General features: G+C 50.5%; 1 protein-coding gene across 2 annotated transcripts in view; it reads right to left on the bottom strand.

The window, feature by feature from the left end:
* Nucleotides 1–3418: 3418 nt before the first annotated feature.
* The window catches only part of DUSP26 (dual specificity phosphatase 26), a 33947-nt gene continuing 16834 nt past the window's right edge, over nucleotides 3419–20531 (bottom strand). The window contains exons 1-5 of one of the 2 annotated variants that reach the window (XM_074940143.1): nucleotides 12042–12386; nucleotides 9504–9556; nucleotides 8065–8315; nucleotides 5576–5790; nucleotides 3419–4124 (exon numbers count right to left, since the gene is read on the bottom strand). In XM_074940143.1, coding sequence (XP_074796244.1) covers nucleotides 3925–4124; nucleotides 5576–5790; nucleotides 8065–8243 — 594 coding nt within the window. In that variant the 5' untranslated portion in view covers nucleotides 8244–8315; nucleotides 9504–9556; nucleotides 12042–12386 and the 3' untranslated portion in view covers nucleotides 3419–3924. Of the gene's footprint in view, nucleotides 4125–5575; nucleotides 5791–8064; nucleotides 8316–9503; nucleotides 9557–12041; nucleotides 12387–20531 lie in introns of those variants that run through there. The other variant, XM_074940142.1, reaches the window with a different exon arrangement.

Genomic DNA, 20531 nt, shown 5'->3' with positions numbered 1-20531 from the left:
CATTCTTGGGCGCCCAACTTACAATACCTTAGGCCCGATTCTCATGTAACACATTGGCCAAATATGTCTTTGTTCCCTGTTAGTGGCTGTTACTATCTGGTCCTGACACTTTAGCTCAGGCACTAGAGGCATGTGGTTTTAGAGGCAGGTGTCCTAGGATGAAAGCCTAGCCAGGGTGCAGAGCACCCTCTGCAGTTATCAGGTGGGGTCCCACCTCTCTGGTCTCTGCTTCATAGCCCTTCGTGCAAGTTTCCCCACTCCTGCACCCCAGGCTTGTGCAGCACCCTAGCTCCGACTTGTATGCGTGTGGGTAGGAAGGCTATCCCAGCCCCCAGACAGCTCTGACTGGGAGCTATGCAGACGGACTGGTTCCCAGCACATGACTTACCTGACCTATGGGGGTTGTTTTGAGTTTCAGCTTTGATCAACCCCGCAAAATGTGGTTAGAATGGTCACATGTTATGTGGCTTGGGGACTTGAATGGTGCTGGGAATGTGGACCCAAAACTTGCAGCTTGACCTCATTTCTAGTTATAGGTTGAAACCACCCCCTCCTCCTTTGGCAGCCACTGGGAGAAGGGAGCTCACCCCAGACATGAAGGAACAGGCCCTGCACCCCAGTAAAGCTTCTGGCAATGATGGCCGCTTCCACAATTCCAGATCAAGTGCACTGGGGTAAGAAAAACTGCACACAGCTTGACTCTGAATCCTGTCTGACTCATTGGAAATTTGTTCTTGTGTTCCCCCCTGTGACCGTTGGGGGCAGAGTGGAACACAGCTGCAGATGGGACCAGCCTGAGTTGCTAAGATGAACCCCAGAAGGCTGCTCTCTAAGGAGCTAGGACAGAGGCCCATAGTTCTAAAGCCTTCATTATAAGCATGGTTCAAAGGCTGAGCAAGTGTGAACGAGAGACCTACAGGGATCAGAGATGAGGAGTAAGAAGGGGCTGCTTTTCACTTAGTCTCCCGCTAGCCCGAGTCTGTCAAGTCAAGATCTGACTGTGCTAACCTCTGAGCCTGTTGACCCAGCATGGAGGCTTGCCCCCAAAATGCTGTGTAGACATGCCCTGAGCTATGAAAGTCCTTTAGGTACCGGTAATAGTCTGTCTTGGCTGCCGGGCTCAGGTCAAACCAAGCAGGAGATTCCTTCATGGATATAGGAGCTACCCTCACATAGTACCAGCAGCCAGAGAGTTCTGACTGCAGCAGAACCAGCACTGACATCCTCCCCTGGGATGTGCCAGGCATACCCAAGTTAGGTGCTTTGGAGAGCAGCTCCAAAACACCTCTCCTTGATCTTCCCAGACTCCTGAAGCTCTCAGAGCTGCTGTTGCTGCCACGTGGGCCTTCAGCGTGTTTAGGGGTACAGCCCGCTCCTGGGCGTTAAAAGGAGACTTTTGTATCCGCATAGTTATCAGGGAAGCTAACTTTTGCTGGTCCTGGTTTCTGTGGCCTGGCTTCTTCTGGCAGAGAGCAACATCACCATCTGGTGGTTGATACAATTCATGGCAGTGGGTTAAGCATTTCTTTGTGTTGTGTTCTAATCCATTGTATTGTATTATATCCTGGGGCTGGTTCTCCCCGGCAGCTCCACTGTAGATTGTGGGCCTCAGGCCTTTTATCTCACGGGTTTGTTACCTGCCTTCTCCCTTCAGTTGGGAAATACTTTCTCTTTTGCTTTCTGCCTCCATAGAACTGGTCCATCCATTACATGACACATTTTTGGGTGATTATCGAGACCCAAATGTTATCCTTGTATCATTTTGTAACACTAAAACAAATATGCCAAATTAGGGACCCACCTGCCCCCTAATGCGTTACGTAGTTTACGGACAGCCCCCTACTTGGCCGGCCCATCCATCCACATCGAGCTAGGATTTGGCAAGGCAGATCAGGCCACTGGACCCCTCCAGCCCAGTCTGCGGAACTGGCCGATACCTGATGCTTCTGCATAAGGAGAACCGCCCTGATAATGTGCCTGGCCAGTGGTGCTGTGCTGTAACCTCGTGCAGGTACTCCTAGGCCAAGGCACCAGCTCTGCTGGCAGCATCCCGGAGAATACCTCTGGGTGGAGCATAGAACTGGAGGGGGAATTTGGAGCTGGAGAGGACTGTACACTCACCTTTGCTTGGGACCACTCCCCACCCCGAAATCCTAAAAGTGGGAGGGGTGGGGAGCAGTTCCTTTGCAGCCTGGGGGTCTGAAGCTTCAAGTTAGTAATAGGGGGAGGCAGCTGGGCCCAAATGCAGAGCCTAGTTATCTCAAGAGCTGAATCTCAAATGTGTTCCTGCAGGGATGGAAAACTGTGTCACAGTGAAGCCACCCGAAATGCTGGCAAGGGAGGATTACTCTTTGATCGTATTCTGCTCCCTTGGGGTCACTGGTAGTATGGCTCCCTGAGTCTTGTTATTTATGCAGGGAAACTTTTTAGCAGGGTGGCAATGAATGCAGCTGGGAGCAATTCTGGGAATATGGCAGAGGTGGGGCTGGTTTTGATCTGCCTGTGGCAAAGCGGCGCTCAGGCTCCATGGCCCGGAGTCTGCTGCTCTGCGGACTAGCTAGTGACTGCCCTGATGTCAGTAGACTTTTTAAGATATGGCCACCTGCCCCTCACCAGAAACGGGGTGGACACCCCTCAAAGCTCATTGCACTCAACCCCCCTCCCTCCAAAGCCCATGTATAAACACTGTTCTAGAAATGAACCCAAGCTTCAAAGATGGAGCCTGTCCCTGGGAGGTGCTGGGTACCCTTGCTATTGCTGTTGGATCAGGATCCCACCTCTTCCAAGCATTTGGTTCCAGGCCCATCCCTAGGGTCTCAGTTTCTTAGTGCTTTGCTGGCTCGTTCCCTCCAGTAGGTCTGTGTTGAGGGCCCCATGTCCCGGTGAGGAGAAGGGCTGGAGGGGCCACTTAGCACACTTCTTATATCCCTCACTGCAGAGATAAGAAGGGAGACAAAACTCCCTCTCCCAGCCCACCTCATCCTGTCAGGTAGATGCCTGTAGGGAGGTGGGATTTGCTTCCTTCTCACAAACCCGACCTCAGCCAAGGGGCTGGGAGAGGATCATGAAGAGCTGATTGCAGTGCTTAAAGGGGGAAGGGTCACAAGGGGGGTTGCAGACTGCCCCTCCCCCCAAACCTCCCCCCAGTCTGAGCAGGGTTGCTGGGGGCTGCACTTAAACACTGTCTTACACACACACACACACACACACTTTTTTCAGATCTCTTTAAGCATTGGGCGATTGGACTTTTGACTGCCCCGCAGTCAATATATCAGTATATTGCACACACAGCTACCAGCGAAGAGGCAGCAGCATTTCAGCTCGTTGGTGGGATGTGATCCGTGAATACACACAGTCTATCTAGACCCTATCTCTCATCCTCCCTTGGGGTCTGGGCAAAGATGCTCCAAAACACAGAAGCAGAGGGGCAGATGTTTTTCCTCTGCAGTAACTTTATTCTTACAGGTAAATGTTTTACACTGAGGGCACCCCAAGTCTACGACACCATGGGCCTTGCCTAATTCTCATTGCCACCAAGAAATGTACGCAGCTTGGATCTCATAGGAATGACAGGCAGGGCTGGCTTGCTGCCTGGGTGTGCCCGCTGGCAGAACCAACCCATTTGGGCTTCCCAGAGCCAGCAGGGTGAGGGGAAGAGAAGCCCGAGACATGGGATAATAGTCCCTGTGGGGTGCACCTCTAAGTCTTGCAGCCTGGAAGGAGGCTGCATGTTAGGCCTCCACAGACGACAGAGCTGCAGGTTGGGGGCCCCTCTGAATAGCTTCCACTCCTTGAGGACCCAAGGGAGCCCAGTTGTGTCTGCCAAGCGCCTGCCCCATGATGAAAGCCCTGTGTCTGCTGCTCAGCTGGCAGTAGGGCTGGGCTGAGTGCCGGACACTGAACAGTGCCCCCTCCCCTGCCCACTCATGCTCGCCGCTTCAGCCTCAGGGAGTTGTCTAGGGAGACCAGCTGGTGCAGGAAGCCCCGGTTGGGGATGATGCCGCGGTGGTCCTTGACAGTCTTTATGGCTTCCACCAGGGTCATACGGTGGCGGATCATGAGGTAGGCGAGGACCAAGGTGGCTGAACGGCTCACCCCGACGGCACAGTGGACAAGGATCCTTCCTGCGGGGAGAAGGGGAGCTGTGTCACAGCGGGGCTACAGCCCCAAGGCCCCACTGCGCAGGGTTACGGAAGTCCAGGAAACAGTCGTACAACAGTGTGGATGAGATGATCACTCCAGTACAGGAGTTAAGATACAGGGCTCGATGGGACAGATGGTCACACAATGGCAGGGGAGGCGGGTTCCCTTGGAAAAAGGTGACTTTTCACTGAAAAATCAAAATCTGAATTATTTTGATTCAGAAATGCTGCTGTGTTGCCTCGCGGGAGCGGTAGTTTGAGTGGTTCATGCCCTCATTTCCCTCTCTAGGCTGGGTGGACCGGTCAGATGACATCTGCCAGGATTCACTGTAGTGCTTCCTATAAGCATAACAGCACCACAGTCTCTCATTTTGGGCAGGGGAGGTGATGCATCATGGGAGTCCCACTGCCACAGTGAATCATGGGAGATGATGTCTGGTGAGGGAGCCCAGCTCCAACTAGGAGAATGGGAATGTGAGGCCATTGATCTACATCTCCCATGAGGCTCTGCTGCAGCATTTCCAATCAAAGTATTCCAGTGTATGGCTCAATAGTTCCATTTTTGGTTGAAAATCAAAAACGTTTTGGTTTTTTTTTTTTTTTCAGTGAAAAATCCAAGCTTCGCATGGAAAGCAGATACTTTCGTTTGAGTGAAAAATGTAGTTTAGTCAAAAACCCAATCTGCCTTTGAACAACGTTTTGAGAGCAAAATTTTCAACTTGCCCTACTCCCCGGTCCCTGTGAGCCAGACTATAAGCTGCGCCTCCCCAGTGCGGGAGGCCAAAGATGCCTGTACCCCCTATGCACCTCCTGAATCCTGGTCTCGTCTGGGGACTCCAGATCCACTCCCTCCTGCTCTAGAGCCACCCCCACCCTGGCATACCCTTATGCCAGGGGTTGCTTACACCCTCCAGCACCATAGGAATTCCCCGTGTTGTGAGAGGAAGGGATCCACCTCAGATCTGGCCTATTTGTTCCACCACGATGGCATGAAAGGGCCAGGCTATGGCCCATAATTGGGCCTGGGTCTCTTCCAGAACGGTGGCTGCTGGGATAGTGGGCTAGCTGATCCCAGCGTAGATGGAGGTGGCTCTGTTCTGGTGCAGCAGGAGGCCAGATACTGAGCTAGAAGGACCATTGTGCTGGTCCAACTTGGTGACACTTGGTGTTATGGTGGAAGTTTTGCAGACTCAAGAAGTGGCTGGATTTGGGAGATTTCTCTGAGCTGATCACGTGGGGGAGGGCTATGGAGGTGGGAGTGAGGATCCCCACGTCTTGCTAATGGTATCTCCACTGCTTCCAGCACAGAACCGTGGGTGGCGTGTTTATAAGGAAAGAAGGCGACTAGAGATGAGGGTTTTGGACACAGCCCCAGCCAAGCTCTTCGTCCCAGCCCCTGCTCCCTCTCCTCCAACCCCTCCTCTGCCCCTCACCTCCTCTCTCGCTCAGCGCCTGGTGGATGAAGTCAGCTGAGGGGTAGAAGTAGGGACTCATGTCGAAGCTGGGCGAGTCGTGGGCCTCAATGCCTAGGTAGCGGATGCCGGTGCCTTCATAGTACTCAGCACCCCCTCTCCATTTGCTGTGCGACGCATTGAGGATGTGGGTGATGCGCAGGCGGGCCAGCTCACGCCGATTGGCTGCTATATCTCTGCGGAGAAGGGAGCAAAGGGTTAAAATGGGGGAGCTTATGTGGCGGCAGCTGAGCAGGGGGTGCTTCTTGACAGTGGACTGTGCAAGTATTATCTGCTAGAACTGGTACTCGGGAGGGGAGAGCTACTTGGGCCAGGCCAGCATGGATTTTTGGCTTGGAGGGAACAGGCCAGAAGAAGGGGGTGCGGGTGAGGAGAGGCAGTCATCTGGTGGGTACACTAAAAAATAAGAAAATCTGTCATTCCCCACCTAGCAACATACATTTCTCTCTCACTCCCAAGAGATGCTAGCCTGAGGCTCCCCATGCAGCTCCTGCCAATGGGCCTCAATCCTGACCCACAGCCCCCCTGCTATACCAGTCTGGGTTCCCCTTTCTCCTTTCCAGCTCTGCCAGTGCTGCTTAGTCTTGTACCGCCAGTTTCCCAGACCTCTTGAACAAAGAATCATAGAAATGTCAGGTTGCAAGGGACCTCAAGAAACCATCTAGTCCAGCCCCGCCATGCTGAGGCAGGACCAAGTAAACCTAGACCATCCCTGACAGCTGTTTGTCCAACCTGTTCTTAAAAACCCCAGTGATGGGGATTCCACAACTTCCCTAGATAACCTGTTCCAGTGCTTAACAGAACCACTAACCCAGGAACCTATCCTTGCAACAAAGTCTGTTGCCAACTGTGTCCACATATCTATTCAGGGGACACCATCATAGGGCCTAATCACATCAGCCACACTATCAGAGGCTCGTTCACCTGCACATCTACCAATGTGATAAATGCCATCTTGTGCCAGCAATGCCCCTCTGCCATGTACATTGGCCAAACTGGACAGTCTCTACGTAAAAGAATAAATGGACACAAATCAGACGTCAAGAATTATAACATTCAAAAACCAGTCGGAGAACACTTCAATCTCTTTGGTCACTCGATTACAGACCTAAAAGTGGCAATTCTTCAACAAAAAAACAAAAACTTCAGAAACAGACTCCAACAAGAGACTGCTGAATTGGAATTAATTTGCAAACTGGATACAATTAACTTAGGCTTGAATAAAGACTGGGAGTGGATGAGTCATTACACAAAGTAAAACTATTTCCCCATGTTTATTCCCCCCTCCGCCCCCCCCAGCTGTTCCTCAGACGTTCTTATCAACTGCTGGAAATGGCCCACCTTGATTATCACTACAAAAGGTTCCCCACCACACCCCCACTCTCCTGCTGGTAATAGCTCACCTTACCCGATCACTCTCGTTACAGTGTGTATGGTAACACCCTTTGTTTCATGTTCTCTGTGTATATAAATCCCCCCACTGTATTTCCACCGAATGCATCCAATGAAGTGAGCTGTAGCTCACAAAAGCTTATGCTCAAATAAATTTGCTAGTCTCTAAGGTGCCACAAGTCCTCCTGTCCTTATACAGTGATACTCAGACCTCAGTGATTCAGGAGCCAAATTAGCGATCAGTATTACCCAAAAGAGCCACAGTCGTGTGAATTCATTGTTTCATTTACTATATATATTTTCTTGGATATTCTGACCAAGTATAATTATTTTATCAACTACAGTTGGTTAATAACATAGTAAAAGCATCCTGATGAGTTAATAATTTAGACTGGTTAATAATTAAATTGCCAAGTGTTATACTATCATGCCCTGCAAAGAGCCTTACAGAAGACACTTGTGGCTCCCGAGTCTCACTTTGAGTATTACAGCTTTAGAGAAAGTTTTTCCTAATATCCGACCTTTCTGACCTACTATCCCTTGCTGCAAACTAGGGTGCTTGCTGTGTCCAGTTCGTGTGTGGTGGGTCTTTTCACATGGATACCTTTACCCTCAGGGGCCATTTTTGAGTGCCACTATCACAAATGGAAAGGATGGACACACACACACACAAACGTTGTTTTTCTTGTAGCCCTGGCTCCTGGAATCAATATTACTGGGGAATCCCTGCTTTCATGAACACAAAAAGTGTGTTTCTAGCCCTTGTGACTGCAGAGAAAAGCTTGAAAACGTGACCTGAATGTGCTGGCACAGGCTTGGAAGCCAGAAGGCCAATAAAAAGAGCCCCCAATTTCGGGGCTGCCTGAATACTTGGCATTGGGAATACTGCACGCACGCACGCGCGCGCGCACACACACACACACACACACAGTGGCGCTGCACTCTCCTCCTCTCCAGGCCGTGCCCCCTCCCACAACTATGCTACCATGTCCCTTTCACTCTTCCTTCCCATCCCCACCAATTCCCGCTCTCCCTCATGACCCTGGGCCTGCACTTACTGGTCTCCCAGGTAGAGTCCTGGCCAGACCTCATCTGCATGGTTACAGGCTGTCTTCCCCGTGTACAGCAGCCTCTCCAGCTCAAAGACACTGAGGATGGGGTGGTTGCTGGCGTCTTCCTGAGACCCCCGGCTGGGTGACCTGGAGCTGCTTCTGGAGAACCTGGACATAAACGCCATTGGAGCTCCCGAGACCCACGACGCATCCCTGTGGGCGATAACGCTGCAGCTGCCGTCACCCGCAGTCCCGTCCTGTAAGTAGTGGAGATGCCATTAGGTGACCCCGGCATGGGAGTATTGCCAAGCCCTTCCCCACGTGACAAGTGATCAGCTCAGAGAATTCCCCCCCCCCCGGCCCTGCCCCGCCCCGCTGCCCTGACACACACACACAAATCCAGCTGCTTCTTCCTGAGCGGGAGACCCAGGTCAAGCAGCTTTGGGCTGAGACTCCTGGCTCCACTGGAAGTGGGGTGAGTTGGTCGTGCATCGGAATACCTCACAAAAGTTCAAAGCAGCCCTGCAGATCCTCCCAGCAACCTATGTGAACAACTAGCTGCAGGTGTAGAGCCCTCTCCGCCCACGGGTTCCCAACGTCAGGCGGGGGCCGTACATCATAGGCTTCCCCCCTGGAAGGTGGAGCATTTGGGGAGGGCTTAATGGGGCCAGAGCACTGTGAACCAAGTAAAGGAGGAAGTGGGGTCACCAAAGCCTTCAGCCCACTTGTGCACCCCTTTCATGGTGAAGGGGCAACGTTCCAGCTCTGCTCTGCTGGGTCAGTGCCACACGGGCAGGCCCAGAATACCCAGGGTTTTCTGTTTATGAGATGACAGAGTAGCTCAGCTGTCGCCTTCCCTCTGAACTGGCTAGAGGGCTTTGGCTGCCAGGGTCACGATGCCAACTCAAGAGCTGACTGTGTCAACCTAGGATTGGAGGAGCTGGCAGGCAGCGAAGACTCTGGGCCTGGTGCCAGGCTCTGGGGCTGGGAGGAGAAGCAGGTGGCGGATTCCATGCGGTGTCACGTGGGGTCTCACTGGGCATCGGCCTGTCGTGTACCAATAAAAACAGCCTGATGGGAGGGAGAGGCGGTCTTAACCTCTCTTGGCACAGCAACCCCCCTGCTGCATTTGAAAAGCTGGGAGGCTGCTCTGGGTTTGGGGTGGGAGGCGTTAGTCGTGGGGCAGGAGACTTTTATGGGTAAGCAATAGAGCCCAAGAGGCCCGACTCCCAGGTGTGACTTCCTCAAGCCGGCAACAAGCCCCCTGGGACAGTCCCACTCCCACCCACATGGGGGATGTACCCGGCCTCCGTAACAAAGCCTCAGCCTTGGGAACATTTTTCTTCTTTGCTGCCTTCCTCCTCAGTGCAGCCAGCTGAAAGCTGCTGCTGCTGGTGATGCCAGGAGCTGCCTCCAAGCATTTGGGAACCCATCCAAAGTCTCACCTCTCAGCTCCGTTCCCGTCAGCGGCTCCGCGCTGGCCAGCTGTTTTCAGCGGCTAAAAGGGGGAAATGGAGTGACCTCAGATTTGCCTTGCTGGCTTAGACCATCAGTTCGGTCGGTCTGGCACCCCGCCCTCAGCAATGGCCGGCAGCCAGTGGTGCCGAAGGAGGAAACCCCGAGACACTTACCTGATTGTGCCCAGAGGATGGAAACGTCATGAGGGCACCGCAGAATTCGGAAGGGATCTAAAGAGACCTGCTAAGTACTTCCCTCCCTACCGACCTCTCCCTACAGTTTATTCTCTGCAGGGTATTTTGGATGCTGCCTTGGACATGGTTGTGCCGGGCATGGAATAGACTTTTCTGGAGCCAGGGGTTCCCTATCAGCCCTGGTATGACTGGGTGCAGCTGCCACAGATCGTAACAGGAGCTGCAGCAGCGTATACCGTGGTCCAGAGTTGGCTCTATGTCTCCTACACTCTGCTGAATGTTTGACCTGCTGGCTCCAGGAATAAATACCTGGTAAGCCCGTGGGCAGCACACCACAGCTGGGATCAGCCGCAGCACAATGCCACGGGGTATCTGCCCGCTCATGCTGCAGCAGGCCGTTCAGCCTGGGCCCATCCAAGCCTGGCCCATACCGTGCCCCTTAATATAAGGCTACAAGCAGATCCATGGCTGGCTAAGGGTCTGCCTACACTGTAACTGGAGGTGTGATTGCAGTTCAGGTAGACATACCTGCACTAGCTTTAATCTAGCTAGCATGGCTAAAAATAGCAGCAAAGACTCGTCAGCACAGACCCTGGTGCAGGCTGCACACGCAAGTACCTATCCAGTGTTCCGGGTGGGTTTGTATACCTGCAGACGTGCCAGCTCCCGCGAATCGATTGGGAGAGTCGCGATTTCTGAGCAGAATGAAGCCTCACTCGTGATCTGGTGATAGAACTCTCAAATGTCAGGATTTTTTTTTCCTGCCCCGCCACATTCTTAAAATGTGTTTCCAGTCCAACAGGAGTTATCCCCACCTTCAACAAACGAATGCGATTTCTTCACTGGCCAGTTACTTCCAAAGTACTTTGAAAGACCATGAGAATTCATTTACATATCAGATAAACAGAGCCATCAAGCTATCAAGTAGGGGGAAGAGACAGAAGGGTTACACCCAGCAGGGAAGAGAAACTCATCTGAGACAAATAGAAGGGGGCAAGGCCAAATCTCAAATAAGCAATTGAATCACTGAAAAAAAAAAAAATCCTGACATTTGACAGTTCTAAAAGTGAGGCTTAATTTTATTTAGAAATCCCATCAGCTGCTCCAGGTGCAGCCAGGATTCCAGCTATCAGCCCCAGGCGGCAGCTCCCCTGCCGGCCTGGGAAGTGGGAGAGGGGACCGCACTGCAGCGCCTCAGGCCTAGGGAGGGTGAAGAACCCTAAGGAGCAGAGGGGAGGCTGGGGGCTGCAGGAGGGCTGAAGTGAGGAGGGGGGCTGGTGGGGTGGGAGGCCTGTATTGATGGTGGGTTCTGAGCAGATGGGGTGGTGCTGGGAGGGTGAATTGAAGGCAGTGGGGGTCGATGGGGCAGGGGGGCTGAAATGATGGGGTGCAGAAGATGGGGGCTGGGGACTAAATTGAGGGGGGCTGAATTGAGTGGGGTTGGGTGGGGACAGAACCGATGGGGGTCTGGGGGACAGGATTAATTGTTGGGCAGGAGACGGGCAGATGTGGGGGTGAACGCTCCTGCAGCAGGGGCCAAAATCACCTTCTCCAGTACACATGGGGGAGTGGGTGACACTAATGGTCGCATGCACATGCCTGATGATGGACAGGGGGAATTCAAACATCAAGAGACTGATTTTAAAAAACCATCTTTTTCAAAAATGTCATGACTTTGGGGCCAATCTCAGGATTTTGGCAGCCCCGACTCGTGATTTTTGAGCTCTCGAAGTTGGAAATACTGCATCTGGGCTGCTGCGTCTGCACTGTTAGTTTTAGCTGCATTCGCTAGATTAAAGCTAGCAGGGGCATGCCTGGCTGAGCTGCAAACCCACCTTTGCTTGAGGTGGAGACAAGCCTGAGAATCTGTGGGACAGAGCCACTCTGGCATATAACTCAATCGGCCTCACAGATGTATCTGACCCTCATCTTCTGCCCCCAACACCCACTGGGTGCTGACGTGCAGTGGGCTCTAGCTGGTAAATATCACCAATTGCTACCTGATATACAAGACCCCAGAGCAAATCCCCAAAGCACCATTGCTACATGGGAGGTGTGGCCCATTCCTGTATTAAAACACAGGGTGAGCTACTGCATGCAGTGACTTCTTGCTCAAGGTACATGGCTGCCTCTGCCACCCCTGCCATTCTCACGCTGCGTTCGGAGGGAGGAGAGAGACAGATAGACAGACAGACCCTGCCTACACACACGGCTGCTCTGCATAGACGTTATCGCACCCGGGCAGGCTGCCCAACCCCACACGCTCAGCAAAGAGACGGAAAGACAGACGGACAGGAGGCAGGAGGGAGACACCCGTCCCTGTTACTCTACCTTTGTGCAGGCTGTGATTTCTCAGCTCAGGGTGAGTTTTCTAGTCAGATCCAGTCGGCCATGTCTTCCTACTGCTGCAGCTCTTGTTGCTGCCGCTGCTGCTGCTGTAGAAAGGCTGATATATGAACATCTATTTTAAGCCAGGACATGTCCAGAGGCAGGTTTGTTTATATCATCGTGTGGGTGGGTGGAGGGTGGGGGAGAGAGAAAGCAGAGGGAGATTGACACAAACACAGAACATCCCATGCAAACACACACGTGTAGGTGTACGCACACACAGTCATACATATAAACACACACACACACACACATGCATATTCCTATGCATGGAAATACACATGCACAGCCACAAGAATATGCACATACAAAAACTTGCATCCAAACGCATACAAATTCTTCTCCATATCTCTGTGCTCCCCCCTGCCCCATCCCCCCGCAATACACAGCTAGCTACAGGAAATAAAAAAGGAAAGAAAGACTATTCTACTGATGAAAAGCTCCATCTAAGAGCTAGTTAAGATTATGAATAGTAATAATAATGGGGAATAGAGTCACAGAGTTTAAGGCCAGAAGGGACCGCCAGATCATCCAGTCTGACCTGTATATCACAGACCACCAGCGCCACCCAGCACCTGCACATTAAACCAAACAACTGAAACGAGACCAAAGTATGACAGCCCACAGGAGACTAGACTGTGATGTGCTGCAGGCAGGAAATAGACGGGACCAAGGTGCACCAGTGCCTGAGGCCCCTGCAATGTCAGGAAATGGTTAAGTGAGATATACTCAAAAAACCCTGTCTCCCCCAGGCTGCAGAGGAAGGCAAAAACCCACTAGGTCACTGCCAACTTGATGTGGGGGAAAATTCCTTCCCAACACCGCCTATGGCAGTCAGTTAGACCCTGAGCATGTGAGCAAGAACCAGCCAGCCAAGCACCTGAGAGAGAGAATGCTTGGTGCCACCTCAGAGCCCTGGTCCTCCCTTTTCTATGTCCCATCTCTAGCTGTGGTTATCCCTGATGCTTCAGAGCAAGGAGATTAAAAAAAAAAAAAAAAAAAAAAAACCTCTCCAGAATACACTAGGGGGAAAAATCCCTTCCTGACTCCTGCAGGTGGCCAGTTTAAACCCAGAAGCATGAGCTTTTAGGAATGGTGCCTGAGAAATGATTGCCCAGAGCAAGAAGTCAGCACAGCTCCAACCATCTCAATGCAGGTGGTGCATCGTCCTTTCAGTTCATCTGAGAGAGCTGCTGCTGATAGCTCACAGAGACCTGGTGTGAGTCTTAGCTGTAGTAACATGCAAGATGCATGTTGAATGTGGTCACAGTGTGAGGGACACATCTGCATGTGAGGCCAGATTTCTCAATGAGCTCAGCACCCAGCAACTTCTATTGTACCCTTGTGAGCAGATTTCCAACAGAGCTCAATATCCAATGTGCACCCAGCATGCTGGGCTCTCCTGAAAGTCTGCCCCCTAGCTAGCCAATACAGCCCACCCCCATCTTAATGGGTGACAGCAGGAGGTATTGGGCAGAGACCCATCATGGTAGGGCTATGAGAAGGTAAATCGAGGCTGTAGGTACTCAAGGGCAAGTGAAGGCAAGTCACTGAGTGAACCTGAATGAAGGCAGCTGGGGCCATCATCTCCATCTTGTCGTTCTTTTCTTTCCTTGCCCATCTTTCAATGGCACTCCAGGAAATTGGTCTTTGCCTTTCACAAGAGGGTCTGTTACACTAGCATAAAACTGGAGAAACACAGCGGGGAACCAGACCCACCTTCCAGCTGGGTGGCCAGCCCTGGCCAGGAGCTCAAGTTTGATGGTACCAAAGGTCCAAGATCAGGCTTGGCATTTCTGGTGCAAAGTCAGGGTTCCCTGACAGGAGTGCCAGCACTGTTTGAACATCTCACTTTAAAACGCAGTGATCACAGTGAGGACAGAAGGCTGCAAGGCTGGAGGAAGCTTGGCCGTATGTCTGGAAGGATACCTTGGATAATCTCATGCAGTTCCACTGATTTCTACAGAAGACCACATGCACAAGGGCAAGAGTTTGGGTCCAAGATGCTCCCAGGGAGCTGTGGGTTCTTGGGGGAATCCACCAGCCTCTTTTTGCTGGTTAGGACTTATCACATCCTTCAGAGAGGCTTCAGCCCCATCCCTCACTAATGTTTGTTTCCTGGTTTTGCTGAATCAATCTGCTGTGTAATTACCCACAGGGCGCCTCTGAAATGGTAGCTAGAGCAGCCTGCCGAGGAGGGTCTGACGAGATCCTGTGTTAACTAGCTGGTTACCCACATGGTGCTGACTGGAGGGAGCGAGAACGTGTGTAATACCTTTGATGACTATGTTGCTGCAGCCAGTTCCAGGGACGGGGAAGAGAGGCACTGCCTGCCACCGCCATCCACTGGAGTCATCAGAAGCCATTCTGCCCCTCCAAGAGCAGCCTCACTGCCTCCTGGGATGGGGTATCCAGGCCCTCGGTCTGTAGGAAAACCAGCCAGCTGCTAGCAGCTCCAGGCAACAGAAGGAAAGAGATGGGTTGCTGATCCTTCCCTTTGACCCCCACTGAAGCCCCACACATCTGCAGCTCTCTCTGTGTTATGTGGGCTGCATGCACACAATACACATACGACCTGTATGGCCCTGAGGATGTCACAGGGGCCACCGCTGTGCTGTGCTGATTGGGCTACAAGTGGCCTGAAAACCATGGGTTGAGAACCACTGCACTATAGGCTTTCTTCTCCCTCCCTCTCTTGCCTTCACTGCTTGTTATCATCACTTAAATAGGAGACAGATTTTTGCAGCAAGGACCTGGCATGGTGGTAAAATACTCTGCATACCTATGGCCCCACAACAATGATCCATGACTCCAGGGAATGCTGATGGGCTATAGGGGTCTTTGCATATAGATCACTGGTTTGGGGCAGCAGTAATCAAAAGCTTTTGCCATCTGGATGTCGTTTGGTGACTTATGTGAAATGAACTGATGGGAAGGCACACATAATTTTGTGGCTATGGCAGCAGCCTGGAGAGCTAGGTTTGGTCCCTAGCTCTGCAACTGACTCGCTGTGTGACCTTGGGCAAGTCATTTAGGACCAAATTTTTAAAGGTCTTTAGGTGCCTCACTCACACTGAAATCAGTTGAAATCAAGAGTTAAGCACCTAGATACCTTTAAATATCTGCCCCTTAGTCTCTCTCTGTGCCTCAGTCCCCCATCTGTATAATGGGGATAGTATTACAGCATACTGGAAGATGGATTTGTTGATATTTGGAAGGGTCTTAGATACTATGGTGATTGGGACTGTATAACTACATAGAAGGGTGTACCTAGTGGACAGGAGTCCATAATACATCTGCCCCCCTTGCTGGTAGTCTCAGCAGAGAAGTGAAGAATATTATAGACCTGGAGATGGTAATATATTTACTTGCAGTATTTAATCCAATCTCTACATGCTACATGGCGCTCCAGAGAAAATATGATTCCTGGTAAATGAGGGAGACAAGACTGGAACTCAAGTTTTGTGGAAGCCTGCATGCTTGTCTGTAGTTGTTTTGTTGAAAAAATGCCACCTCAAGAATAAGGACTGTGACTCTACCTAACATGATAGAGACTGAACTCCCCACTTATTCCTGGAAGTGTCATGGCAGAGAAGTGTCATTGGCCAGGCAGTGTAAGGGGAAGATTGCACTTCCATTGCCCGGTGCAGTACCTTTAATGTGGATAAACAGAGGTCTCTGCTTCCCTGGGCCACCAGTGAAGGACTGTTCACCAGCACACAGTTCACATTGAAAAAGAAATGCTTCTAATGCCTGTCACTCATGTGTAAATCTGAATAAAAAAAATCTTTGAGAAATAAAATTAGGTGGATAAATGTTTTGGTTTAGTGCTGCCTATAGGGCACTTACTGGTCATTTAACGGCAGGATTTTCATTCTGCATGTTTCTACTCCAATAATAATAGTGGAAATGCTTTGAAAAGTAGCCAAACTCTGGAGCAGAGTCAGTGACTGCCTTTCACATAACGAAATTTCAGGCACTTTGAAATGCATGGGGAGCCACATAGAGTAAAAATGTCAATAAGCCACCCCCTGATTAAGTTAAGGGAAGTTGCTCGGATATGAAAAATGGAGCTATGTGCATACTCTACCCCCCCGCCAATCCCAACACTTCTCCCTAAACACTGGTCCTGGAGCAGAAAGTGATTTGCTCCCTCCTTCCCGGCTGGGGTTTCTACTTGCTGAGTGGCTCAGTGCATTTCTTATGAAGCTTGTCTCTTGCAAAGTTCAGGAGCAGCTCAGCATATGTCTGCAGTCTCAGTGGAAACATGGGCACGGTTTGGAGCTTGTGGTGACTCCTGCATTCAGGACTGGGCGGTTGATTTGCCCCAGCTGAGGATCTGGCCCTTACCAGCCACCTTTGCATGCCTCATGGAATAGGAGTTACTTCCGCTCCTTAATCCCCCAGTCTTGGTACAAGGTGGGGAGATGGCAGGTGTACGGAGCTCACAGAATCCAGGTGTCACAAAAGCCAATCTCACCTACCAGTCTGCAGCCTTGTTGAGACAATGTTCAGCCACAACGGACTAAATTACCGGTAATTCTCGGTTGACGTAATTCCATCAACGTTGACACGAGCTACACCAGGGATGAATCGGTATATAATGCCTTTATTCCTACACCCTCCCAGACAGGAGACATGGGAGAGGAACCCCTGGCCTATTCAATGCTGTGTCAAGAATACAACGTGGACTCGTAGGATACCTCGGGTCATTCTGGACAATGTAAAAGAGAGAGAGAGGGAAGAGTTCATTCCTGCCTGTGGCCCCTTTGCATGAGAAACAGGGGTGGCAAAGCAGCCGTATGATGCCCCATGGAGAATATCACCAGGGGAGGGGTCTGGCATAGTTGACTCTATACTCTCTTCCTGGCAAGAGCCCCTGGTGCAGAGCGCATGCCAGCAGCATGCTGGGGGTGGGTTGCAGGATTTAGAAGGGGTGGCCAGCCTTAGCTATTTGCAGGTACCCCCATGCCCAGAGGGACTATTGCAGTCAGGGCACAAGGGCTGCTTTAATCTGCTCTGGAGGCCAAATTAGCCCCAGCATTCCCACAATAGGCAAGGTGCAAGCCGCCCCCAGCACACCCTCTCTGTGCTGGGCTCAATGCCAGGGCTAGGGAGACAGAGCCTCACAGAGCTTGCAAGAGAGACAAAGGCAACAGGCACCTCAGTGAAGGAGTTCACGGATGCAGCCACTGGGGGCTGCTCTGGTTATACATAAATCACATCATGTGCATTGTCTCGACTGCAGTAAAACACAGAAAATGTAACACAAGGGAATAAATAGCAGTGTCTAAGGAGTGTTAGAGCTGCCGCTTCCCCGCTTTGGACTCCAGATGCATGCGGATCTCACAGCCCTATTTTAAAGATCAGAGATCAATCACTGGGTATTTATGCACTAAACACAGCGCATCCAACGGCCACCTGGAAAGCGCAGTAGCCAGAGTTTATTATATTCACTCATAAACAAGGGAGGATTTACATGTTTCATTGAACATCTGCCATCCAATAGACCGATCACAGAAGGAGGCTGGCAGAAAGAGAGATTGTACTGGAGAGGGTATAAATGGCTGCAGTGCAGCAGGGTAAGGTTAAAGCCACTGCATAAGTACATAAGGATGCCCACACTGGGTCAGATCAATGATCCATCTAGCCCTGTATCCTGTCTTCTGACAGTGGCCAGTGTCGGATGCTTCAGGGGGAATGAACAGAATAGGGCAATTATTGAGTGATCCATCCCCTCTCGCCCAGACCCAGCTTCTAGCAATCAGAGGCTTAGGGACACCCCAAGCATGGGGTTGCGTCCCTGACCTTCTTGGCTAAATTCCATTTATTTCTAAATTGATGGACCTATCCTCCATGAACTTAGTGAATTCTTTTTTGAGCCCAGTTATATTTTTGGGCTTCACAATATCCCCTGGCAATGAGTTCCACAGGTTGATTCTGCGTTGGGTGAAGAAGTACTTCCTTCTGTGTGTTTTAAACCTGCTGCCTATTAATTTCATTGGGTGATTCCTGATTCTTGTGTTACGTGAAGGGGTAAATAACATTTCCGTATTCACTTTCTCCATTCATGATTTTATAGACCTCTATCATATCCCTGTTAGTCATCTCTTTTCTAAACTGAACAGTCTGTCTTTTAAATCTCTCCTTATATGGAAATTCTTCCATACCCCTAATAATTTTTGTTGCCCTTTTCTGTACCTTTTCCAGTTGTAATATATCTTATTTAAGATGGGGTGACCAGAACTGCATGCAATAATCAAAGTGTGGCTGTTCTATAGATGTATATCGTGGCATTGTGATATTAACTGTCTTATTATTTATTCCTTTCCTAATGATTCCGAACATTCTGTTCTCTTTTTTGACTGCCACAGCGCATTGAGCAGTTGTTTTCAAAAAACTATCCACAGTGACTCCAAGTTCTCTTTCTTGAGTGTTAACAGCTAATTTAGACCCCATAATTTTGTATGTATATTTGGGATCATGTTTTCCAAGGTGCAGTACTTTACATTTATCAATATTGAATTTCATCTGCCATGTTGTTGCCCAGTCACCCAGTTTTGTGAGACCCCTTTGTAACTCTTCACAGTCTGCTTTGGACTTAACTATCTTGAGTAATTTTGTATCATCTGCAAATTTTGCCACCTCACTAAGGTCTGTCAGAGTTTATGCCCCTTTCTATTTCCCTGAGTAGGATTTGACTTCCTATTTTTAAAGGATGCCTTTTTACCTCCAGCCACCTCTTTTAGTCTGTTGTTTAGCCATGGTGACATTTTTTTTTGGTCCGTTTGCTGTTTTTTTTTTTGTTATACATTTAATTTGAGCCTCTATTATGGTGTTTTAAAAAAGTTTCCATGCTGCTTGCAGGCATCTCACTCTTGTGACCGCAGGTGGGTGGCTTCACTGAGAAGCAGGTGCACAAAAGGAGGGAGCTCAGAGGGTGTGGGAAGGGGGGATGGTATGGGGTAAGAAAGCAGCATGAATGCAGGACACTGATAGAATCATTTCAACTGGGTCTCTCTTACAGGGTGCACCAGAAGGGCAGATAGAAAATACAAGAGGCTCTGTAGTATGGGACCCCTGTCTAGCAGGTATCCGAGGGAGTAAGCAGGATGTCCCAGTGTGGTAGACTCTTGTCTGCAGAGAGACCCTGGATACTGCAGTGACGGATAGTTGATGGAATCCTGACCCACCTGCTGTCTGCATGTGACAGTCAAAGGCAGGTGTGGGAAGCAGGCACTCTCTGAAGAGGGGGCTGTACATAGGCCCTAGGGGTCAGGCAATGCCACAGCTGGGTAAGTCCAGTGAATATTCTGCCACATGAGTTTATCTACTGCATTCATAACAAGGGAGAGGTGACCACCACCCAAACTCTATGTGACTATGTCTGGACTTCCCAGCTCAGGGCCATGAGATCTGTTCCCATCCGGCTTCTCTGTAGGACCCAGAGTGGGAGGACGGTTGCATTTCAGCCTCCCACTTTTCACATCAAATTGGTTAGTAACAGCGGACAATGTTTATTCAGGCAAAAGATTCAGAGGAATGAGTCCAGTGCTCAAAAAAGCAGGTCCCCATAGTTACTTAGAGAGAGGGGATGTCACCCATAAGGTACATTTTATTATCATTATTTTGCAGATTTAGGTCAACAAGAGCTTTGTTTTCCCTGGGCGTGTGTGTGTGTATGTGTGTGTGTGTGTGTGTGTGTAAATGGAAGAGAAATGACTGATGGATGCTGTACTTGTTTGCCATAGAGCAGAGCAGGTGAATCGAGCGACATCTTAATACCCTGTTTGCAGACCCTTATGCCTATGGATTCCCTCACAAAGTCTCTTGTAAACATCAGATACATCTTAGCAGCAAATCAGACCCTGCAAGTGAGCCAGCAGCACCAGGCAGTAGCCTACCTCTGTTGATCCATTGGGACCTCAGAGCAAAGGAAGGTGGCAGAGGGTTATCTGGGGGGCAAGTGACATGCTCGGAAGCTTGAGCGTTGTTTGCAGTGCCTCTGGGATGTAATCATGGGGACCCAGAGGGATGTAATATTCTATCACTTTCTAACTGGTTTCAGAATTCCCAGGGCTGGGGGGCAAATGCATAAGTAGATGCAGGAGAGAGGTGTCGTCAGGCAGGAGTACACAGGCCTGAGAGGGGATAAGTGTCCATGTGACTCAGCGTAAGCAGTCACCCCAAGAGCTTCCAGTTCATTAGATGGAAAAGAAGAGCAGCTTGGTAGGGAGAGGCAGCTGGGAGATCGGGGTAACGTTTCTGAGCTCTGCCACTGACTTACTATGTGACCTGTATCAAGTCACTTTGCCTCTCTGTGCCTCAGTTCCCTATAAGCTCTCTGAGGTGGGGAATTGTCACTTCCCCAGCACAATGGGGACCCAGTCTTGGACGGGGTCTTGTAATACAAATAATGTCTTGTAATACAAA

The sequence above is a fragment of the Natator depressus genome, chromosome 26 (assembly GCF_965152275.1).
Source record: "Natator depressus isolate rNatDep1 chromosome 26, rNatDep2.hap1, whole genome shotgun sequence".
In the NCBI taxonomy this organism is placed as follows: domain Eukaryota; kingdom Metazoa; phylum Chordata; order Testudines; family Cheloniidae; genus Natator; species Natator depressus.
Note: the sequence above shows the minus strand (reverse complement) of the source record. Positions and strands in the feature narration are given on the sequence as shown.